This window comes from Cupressus sempervirens, chromosome 4 (assembly GCF_028749045.1).
Source record: "Cupressus sempervirens isolate cs-2001-9-10 chromosome 4, ASM2874904v1, whole genome shotgun sequence".
NCBI classification, from domain to species: domain Eukaryota; kingdom Viridiplantae; phylum Streptophyta; class Pinopsida; order Cupressales; family Cupressaceae; genus Cupressus; species Cupressus sempervirens.
The window spans coordinates 808199244-808208913 of record NC_143121.1 but is presented as its reverse complement, the minus strand read 5'-3'; the positions used below and the strand labels follow the sequence as shown (position 1 = coordinate 808208913).

General features: G+C 36.9%; 1 protein-coding gene across 1 annotated transcript; it reads left to right on the top strand.

Annotated features, from left to right (window-relative positions):
• The first annotated feature begins 481 nt into the window (after positions 1–481).
• On the top strand, positions 482–5870 carry LOC149563851 (cytochrome c biogenesis protein CCS1, chloroplastic-like). The gene is made up of 8 exons (XM_089826981.1): positions 482–1088; positions 2534–2753; positions 3360–3471; positions 3584–3856; positions 4103–4368; positions 4740–4896; positions 5202–5285; positions 5432–5870. Exons 1-8 carry the CDS (start codon positions 662–664, stop codon positions 5636–5638), a joined length of 1746 nt encoding a protein of 581 aa, XP_089683107.1. The 5' UTR covers positions 482–661; the 3' UTR covers positions 5639–5870.
• The last annotated feature ends 3800 nt before the right edge of the window (positions 5871–9670 follow it).

Sequence of the window (9670 nt, the reverse complement as noted above, 5' to 3'; positions counted from 1 at the left end):
AAATACAATTTTTTTTTATATATATAGAATAAAGCAATTCAAATTAGATTGAAAAACAAAAAAATCAATATTGCTGCAATACACAGCAGCTGTTTCGAAGACGGATGCTTATTCATTAATTAGAAGTCTTCTTGTATGTTAAAATACAATTTTCTTTTAATGTATAGGATAAATCAATTCAAATTACATTTAAAAAAAAAAATCAATATTGCTGCAATACAAAGCAGCTGTTTCGAAGACGGATGCTTATTCATTAATTAGAAGTCTTCTTGTATGCCAAATTAATACGGATGAAAAACATCTGTCGTGTATTCTTTTGCACTCTCTAAATTTTAGATATGTTTTCCCTGTTTGGGCTTCTCAGATATTTCGTTGATATATGTGGAAGCAATTCTCTGACCAGAATCCACCTTATCCCAAGAGGGGTTACATTTTTGTTTGCCCCCTTTTTATATTAACAAGAGGCATAATAGAGTGAGCTACGCATCTGAGCATATATTCACTTGTCAATTCTATGTATATTTTACTGCGGGAGTAGATGAATTGATGGCGGCATCCTTGTGCTAATATATGGATGTCTGTTTATTTTGAATTTTCGGGGCAGCATATGGTCCGATAACACAGTTACGGACTTTAATTTTCCAAATACCTAACCATTATAATGGGTTATTGTAATTTCTGTCAAGCACAGAGAATCTTACAAGACCACGCCAACATTTCAAGATGGCCTTACGGAAATAAGTCTATTGGGAAGCACCCTTTTCAAAGATGCGGATTTCGAACTCAGCTCTTCCCTTCGAGATGTTTGAGGAATTTCACTGTAATGGCTAGAATCAAGGAGGTGAAAACCCTCACTAAGAAGAGCAAATTACAGTCTAAAAGCTTACCGGTAACCAGCCCTCCAGAAGGATCGTCTGCTCCTGCTCTTTCAGATGTTTCTTTGAGCAGTGAGGATTCTTCAAGTAGAGAAATGGGATTCGGAGGATTAGGTGTGTTGAGGAGATTGCCATGGAAAGTTCTTAAACTTCTTTCTTCCCTTCCTCTGGCTATTGGAGAACTATCAGTCCTTTCTGGATTATTGGCTCTAGGTATGTTATTTTTCAATCCTCTCTTATGCTGTTCTAGTATTAGGATTATTTATTCCCTTACCTGAATAAAGTATCAAATTCGTCAGTTTTAGACACTTACATTTTCACTATTCCTGCCCCGTATGGTTGACGAATTTAGTAGACGCTACTTATGCTTCCTTAAATCTGTTTTTGCTGTCACTAAGTCAGAACTATTTCTAGGAGCGTCTACGGAACGCAGTAAATTCATTCGTCTTATAAATCTACTTTCCCAATTGATGCAGTCCAAGAACTAAGAACCCAAGGAAGGGCTATTGATCCAAAAAGTTTACATGGACACAAAGGAGAATTCTGAAAAGTAGTATTGGGTAGAATGAATGGTAACTTATTCAATATTATATCAACTGGCAGGCTTCATTTACAAGCTGGTGAAAAGCAGCTTTGACATCCGGTATTTTCTTGAACTATAAGTATCCGAAACAAACAGAATGACTGAATGAAACCCAATCATCCCATTCCTGCTTAATTGTCTGACGGCATATTTTAAGTGAGATCTAAGTGGTTCTATTTCTGTAATTGTGGGAATCGATCTGTTTAAAGGGTCTGCCTCTGCAAATCAATACATTGTTTTTGGAGGGGTTCCTATGGCAACTAGGACAGATATAATAAGATCAAAAGCTAAATTGAAATCAGTTTTCAGGTCTATTGCTACCAGTCGTTTTCAGGAGATCCCAGAAAATAAACTTGGAAATCGATATTCTAAATATTGTCTTTTTCCCCAAAATATCTTCAAATAGAAAATTACTCCATGAAGTGACAGGAATTTAACTGACAAATTATAGTGTAGTTTGGCTAAACTGGGTGGCGCGGAGTTTGATTTGAAGTTTTTTGGTAGTTCAAAACTTAAATGTCAATGGTTCCTTTCCGTTGCATTTTAAAATTCTCATTCCAAAGAACACATTCTCTTTATAACATTAACTGAACTTAAATTGCTGTACCTACGTTGAACTATGTTAATCTCATTTAAGCCAGATAAAAATATTTACACATATCGGGAGGGTCTAAATTCTAATCCTTATAAAAAGAACCTGGTAGCAGTTCGTTTCCTTCTAATGCTAAAACTTCTAAGTCCTTTTGCCCGCTAGGCTTAATTAAGTTTCAGTACCTGTGGCAAGTGCTTCTCACTTGGGACAGTTGACAAGAGGAGGCTTGAACATTTTTAATATCTTATCTGCTTATTTATCTTCTCCTGATGCATGAATTCCAGTAATTTTCCTTGACGCTTTTGTTTATGGCTAGTTCATTTTCCTCAATTCTTAAATTGCCAGACTTTCTTGTTCCGGATGGTTCTTAATGCCAGATTGTAGTGATCAAACTTCCTGGATCTTAAAGTGGAAGATGCAGAGTTTTCTTAACTTCTCCGTTGTATTAATTTAGAATGCAGTCATGCTTTTCATTTTATGCAGGAACTTTTATAGAGCAAGGCGAGAGTCCACAATTCTATTTTGAGAAATATCCGGAGGACAGCCCTGTTTATGGATTTCTCACATGGCGATGGGTATTGGGGCTTTGCTTAGACCATGTCTATACAGCTCCATATTTTCTTGGCCTGGGTGTCTTATTGGCGGCATCATTAGTGGCTTGTACTACCACAACACAGCTGCCAATGGTTAAAGTTGCTCGCAGGTGTACCTTCATTAAATTTTGTCTTCACTTATGCGGAATATATTTAAGTGCATATTCCTAAGTGTTTATTGCATTCAATACAGGAGAGAAAATGCAACAAAAAAATGCCCTACAATATAGAAGAATGTATCAAGCAAAATACTGTGGAACTTAAAATTATTACAGAAGAAGGTTAGAGTATTGGGTCAATTTCATCTTATAGAAGGCTTCTTTCTTTGATGCACTGCAAAAAAACCCTCAATCTGCTGAACTAGCTTTCTGCAGCCCTTGTAAATTCTGAAGATTTGAAGTTCATCCTTTTAACATTTTAAAGTCGATAGAGAAAAATAGAATTTCAGTGTGCTCTTTTCTGTGACCTTGCTTTTTTTCCCCAAAGTTCTTTCCATGAATAGTGGGTGCTTGAAATTATTTATTTATTTATTTTTGTAACCTTCTATGCATCCTTTGTTGGCTTTGGCCATTCGGTCATCCAGTAGAGCTTATAGGCTGATATAAGGTTTTACAGGTCTGTTGAGATTTGTGAACTTAGTAGATCACATTTGACTTTTGAAAGTTTATGAGAGACAATTTAACTACTTGTCACCCAAATCTTCCGATGTTATGTAGATGGACATTCATGAAGTCTGGATCCACCATCCTCAAACTAGAAGTTGCAGAATCACTTCCCAGAGCTCATATTGAAGACCTTGGTGTTCTTCTGATGGGTTCAGGATATGAGGTAAGCTTACTGTGATTATTTGGAAGAAGTGATCTCATAGAATTCTTTAGATGGTTATGCTCTTATTCCAAGGATAATATGATCTTTTGTTTTCAAAATTTGAGGTTTGCAGGTCTTCTTCAGGGAATCAGTTCTATATGGATTCAAAGGGCTGGCTGGTAGGCTTGCACCTATTGGTGTACATGCAGCTCTTTTGCTCATAATGGCAGGGGCAACTCTAAGTTCTATGGGGGGCTATCGTGGTTCAGTTACAGTTCCTCAAGGCTTGAATTTTATGATGGGAGATGTGCTTACTCCAAATGGGATTTTGTCTAAACCAATTCCCAGTTTTCAAACTGAAGTTCATGTTGACAAGTTTTACATTGATTACTATGAGAATGGCGAGGTATATATATTTTTGGAATTGCAACATGAAGCTTTTGTTTTCCTTCACACAGCCACTCACATAAAAAGAAGAAACAGTATTCTAGCTGTAGCCACCATCATACAACTCTTTGTTTATTTTTGTTCTCCTGAATTCATTTTTCAGTCTGATAATCTCAAAATTATCAAGTCTCTTTCGAAAACTGCATTGAGATTTTAACAGCAGGTATCTTACTGTTATTCATTTTACTCTCTCATTTTTATTTAGGTGTCCCAATTTCACACGGACCTTTCTTTACGTGATACAAATGGAAAGGAAGTTCTAAGGAAGACTATCAGTGTGAATAGCCCTTTACGATTTGGGGGCATCACAATCTATCAAACAGATTGGAGTATCTCAGCTCTTCAGATACACAAGAATGGTGCAGGACCTTTCAATCTTGCAATGGCTACATTACAGAGTGGGGATAATAAACTTTTTGGTACATTCTTGCCGCTAGAAGATGATAATAGTTCTACCAATCCAAAAGGAATGTAAGTATACATGGGAAATCTTTATTTTTAAAATCTCTAAATTTCTCTTTGAAAGAGCCAAAAAAAGTAAATCATCTTGCAGAATATTTGTCATTTCCTAATTTTTGGAGCTTCTAAACTATTTATCTGATTCATCTATATATTTCTAGATTAGATTGTGTATAAGTTTTTGAATCAACATTTCAGTTCATGTTCTATGTTTACCATCAGGATACAAGAGAGCTGAGAATTCATGGAATGTGATCCAAAATGTTGATTCAAAAACTTATACACAATCTGTTCCAGAAATCTATAACTGAATCGGTTGTGGGTTGTGGAAATTTCATATCTTTAATTTATTATATCCGGTGATTATTTCTTTGACACTACAGATCAATTTTGGCTCGAGATCTACAGTCTGTTGTGATGTATGATCAAGAAGGGAAATTTGTGGGAGTTAGGCGGCCTGGGTCAAATCGTCCAATAACCATAGATGGCATGGAAGTTGTTGTGGATGATGCAATTGGCAGCACTGGCTTAGAACTAAAGGTTAATGCTTTTCCTCCCTTGTTTGGTTCTATTTGACAGGGTATGGTGTGAACCTGTAAAGAATATAATGGAGACAACTCTATTTTGAGTGGAATTAAATTGAATAATCATGTGTGAAAACTTTAACGATAAGGAGATTGACCTTAACCACAATGAGTATACCAGACTCATGGATTATCAGTTATGACTACCCTTCCTTTTATAGTTGTTTCGAAAAGAAGATGATGAAGTATAGCTGAGATATGAATTATTGTTTTAATCATATTTGTTCTACTTCCAGCTAACTGTTTTGCCTGATCTCTCAGTTGGATCCAGGAGTTCCTGTGGTATATGCTGGATTTGGAGCACTCATGTTTACAACTGTTGTCAGTTTTTTTTCTCATTCACAGGTAAGCCTAGATTCAGCAAATTTCTACCATGACAAAATTCATTTTAAGCTTTGATTATATATATTTTGGAAGTTATCACCATTCGGATAATGGCACGAAAGTTATGTCTGATGTGCTGATTTACAAAATAAACATTGGATCTGTAGGTATGGGCGTCGCAAGAGGGAACATCTGTTGTAGTTGGAGGAAAGAGTAATAGGGATAAAATAGGTTTCCAGGAAGAGATGAACCGAATATTTGATTCAGTTCCCGAAGTAATTAGTAATAAACATATTGCAAGTCAAGAGTCTGCGAGCTTAGAAAATGATGAGATATCCTCCCCAATGGAGAGTACACTATCAGAGCATATATAGACATTAATTGGATTTGCCTCTGTATTCTATTGAAACTTCAAATTTATAGAAAAATGTGTTGGTCTCAGATGCGACAAGAATGCTAGCAGATTGATTGGGTGACTTGCACCCCAAATTCTGCTAGGCAAAGTAAATTAACAAAATCAAATTCATTTTTAACAAAATCATTTGATCATTGTTTCTACGAACATTTGTTATCAGCAAATAAAGTGGCTTGAAATCAGATAGCAAATCATTCAAAGATTCCTCAATGGAGTCCATTTTTTGCATAGATTTTGACATGCATTGTTATTCACATCAGTCCTGCTTCAAATATGGAAATCTCCTTTGAAAGAATGACAAGTTCACGAGCTTCGTGGTGGGAATATTATAACAAATGAAAAATTCATGTTATCAGTCTTTGAATTTTATTGGGCCTCTTCACAAGTTTATACCCTGGTGTGAATTGGTAATTAAGCACTTGTAGAGTAAAAAGAAAATAACATTATATTAACATTCTGAGCAGTGGTGCCTAATCTTCCTAAATGTGCATTATGACAAATTATTGAGAAAGAAGTGAAAACAAATGACAACGCCGATTTAAGTTTGATTTGTAAATATGTACAATTAAGGCTGACCATTTGTGCCACCTACTGAAGTGCGTGTTTATTAGAATTTAGAAGTAATTGAAGACGTGATGACACGAGAGATGGGACAAATAATGAAAAACTGAGAGTAAATAGTCACCAAAGAAGCACGAGGGACCGAAAAATAGCAGACTCGAGTGGAAGAGGTCTCATGTCAACTAGTTGACGAGTAAAGTTATTGTGGTTTATATGTCATTTGACATCTTTTTAAAATCTGCTCTTTATTCATTTGGGTATTTGCTAATAGCACTATTATGGTAGCAACACGAAACTCAAAAAGAAAACCCACCAACAATATAGAAGGCCACTTGCAATGCAAGAAAAATATACATTTTTAGATAATGGGATTCTTAAAAGCCTCAATATTGTTGGTAGTGATGAGCATGTACGGTGATTGTTCACTGTACGTTGAGGCACCGTACGATTACATCAACTACTTTGACAAGTCAATCATACTTAGTGAGTACGAGTACCGATATGTGAGTATGAGCATGGTGAGATTGGTGATTACAGTGAGTACGGTGTGTGGAGATGGAGAGACTGGAGGCATCTGCGTCACCGAAGGTTGAAACATCCATGTGACTGAGGCATTCATGTGACTAAGGCATCTGTGTTTGAAGGCTGAAGGGAGTGTTTGAAGATCGAAGGAAGTACTTGATTCTTGAAGGAGTGACTGTCGGATGAATGATTGACCATTGGATGGATGAGTTCTAAGGCTACTAGTAACTGTTTTGTTCTTGACAGTTAATGCACTAGATTCCATGATGAATTATAGAATGTATAAATGTCTATGAGATTCGTGAGGGCTAGGGGTTGTGAAAGACAGGTTGATTGCAATACAATCTGAGCCTGCGAGTCTGTCCAGAAACCAGAGTTTGTTGTATGTAAATTGCTTATTGTAATACAAAGTTTCGCGGGGATTTTTGGGTGGTGGGTTTATCCCGAAAGGGTTTCCCATGTTAAATTTGTCTTCCTGTGTTTATCTTGGGTGCATATTGTTTTTCAATGTTCTTGTTTTTCTTGTGCATCTCAATGTTCTAAAGTAGATTTACAATATTTTACTATTTACCTTGTAAATTGGCATTTGGAAGGTGTTTTCTGCAAGTAGCTTTCCTAACAAGTGGTATCAGAGCCTGGGTTATCCTTGTTAGGTAGGGTTGTTTTCTATGTCAATTTGGTTTCAGTGGGAAAGTATATATTTGGTAATTGAGATGGTGGGTACAGGGAGAGTAGAGATTGAAAAATTCAATGGCACAAATTTTGAGTTATGGAAATTTAAAGTGGAAGATACGTTGGTTGATCGAGATTTGTGGATTGCCATGTTTGGCAATAGGCCTTTAGGCATGAATCAAGAAGATTGGGGCCTAGCAAATCGAAATGCTAGAGGATTGATAAGATATGTCTTGCAGATTCTGTTCTATAGAATGTTTATGAGGAGAAAACTGCACATTCTTTGTGGAAGAAGTTGGGAGATATTTATCAAGGAAAATCCTTGGTAAACAAACTCTTTCTGAGAAAGAAGTTGTACTCTTTGAAGATGGATGGAGGAACAACTGTGGCAGATCATTTAGACACGTTGATATGGTGATTGCACAATTGACATCTATTGGTGTATCTATTAGCGAAGAAGAGTGTTGCATGCTACTGCTATGCTCGTTGCTTGATTCATGGGATCATCTTGTGATGGCCATTGGAAGTACTACCACCCAATTTAAAATTGATGAAGTGGTTGTTGCACTGCTGTTAGAGGAGATGCAGAGGAAATCTTTGAAGGTGGCTAAGGAGGCTCTCATCGTTCAAGGCATAACAAGAAGGACATGAAACCCGAATGTTTTGGGAAGAAGTCCAAAATGAAGTGTTGGAATTGCGGGCAGACCGGTCATATCCAGAAGGATTGCAAAGAGAAGAAGAAGAAGAAAATGGAGAGTTCTTCCGATCTGAGTCTCCTTAGAGTGATGATGAAGATGCAAGCATTGTTGTTTTGGCTAATCGGTCATCTTGATGACTAGTTAGAGTAATTCAATCTTCATGTGGAAGATGTTTGTCATGATGCCATTTGTGACTCGACACCACCATATAGTGGGAGTTGTTGGCAGTGACATAGATGCCATGTGTAACTCGACACCATAGTTTAGTGGAAGTTGTTGGCAATGATTTAGTAATTGATCTTCATTGGTATTGATTATGTTGAAGGCGCGAGATTCAGATGTTGCAAAAGGATCTTTTCACATTTGTTAAAGTACTGTTTGGAGATGTTAAATTTTATGTGACTGAAGATGTTGACATCTTGAAGGCTCAACAGAGTCTTTGACAAGAGCTTGGTTTATGTTTTTCATTTAACATGTTATGATATGTTTAAATGGAGCATGTAATCTCTCTAGTTGAGATTGTTTAAATCATGTTGTCATTTATGTTCTTGAGACCATGGTTGGAACTTTGACATGTTGATCTTGGTTTAGTTTCTTTTTTTTGAGTACATTGATCATTTGTTGGATACTTCGTGATATTGTAATGTTGCATTTGGAGTGGGCATGGATTGATCAGTTGCAGGTTCTCATGGAAACTTGGAGATGATGGTGTTATGTCTTGTGATTAGAGATGTGTGAATGGTTGAAGGTTTCAGTAGGAGGACTGTATGGCATTTATAAGTTTAAGTAGAAGGACATGGTACATGGGTAGTGTACTTGGTTTATATTCTTGACACTACGAGTTTCTTGTTGCACTTCTATGTGGTGCTATTGAAAATGGACAAGGTTAAGTTCAAATGGCGAACATTGTCATGTGAAGTATCTCTATGGATATGAGTATGAACCTTGTCAAGTGGGAGATTGTTGGGAGTGACGAGCATGTAGTGACTGTTCACTGTACAGTGAAATAGGACCATCGTATGTTGAGGCACCATATAGTGAAACAAGACCACTGTATGATTACATCAACTACTTTGACAAGTCAATCATGCTCAGTGAGTACGAGTACCAGTGTGTGAGCATGAGCACAACGAGATTGGTGAGTATAGTGTGTGGGGATGGAGAGATTGGAGGCATCAACATCACTGAAAGCTGAAACATCTGTGTGAGTGAGGCATCCATGTGACTAAGGCATCCGTGTGTCTGAAGGCCAAAGGGAGTGTTTGGAGGCCAAAGGAAGTACTTGATACCTGGAGGAGTAATCGTCGGATGGATGATTGACCATTGGATGGATGAGCTCAAAGGCTGCTAGTAACCATTTTGTTCTTGATAGTTAATGCACCAGATACCATAGCGAATTATAGAATGTATAAATGTCTGTGGGATTCGTGAGGGCTAGGAGCTATGAAAGACAGGTTGATTTTGAGCCTATGACTTTGTCCAGGAATTAGAGTTTTTTGTATGTAAATTGTTTACTATAATACAAAGTTTCTCGGGGT

What these genes read in the sequence shown, in the direction of transcription:
- LOC149563851 (XM_089826981.1), top strand. Translation starts at nt 662, where the DNA reads ATGGGTTATTGTAATTTCTGTCAAGCACAGAGAATCTTACAAGACCAC. An exon ending in TTCTGGATTATTGGCTCTAG is followed by an intron (nt 1,089 to 2,533) that starts GTATGTTATTTT and finishes CATTTTATGCAG; the next exon opens with GAACTTTTATAGAGCAAGGC. An exon ending in GTTTTTTTTCTCATTCACAG is followed by an intron (nt 5,286 to 5,431) that starts GTAAGCCTAGAT and finishes TTGGATCTGTAG; the next exon opens with GTATGGGCGTCGCAAGAGGG.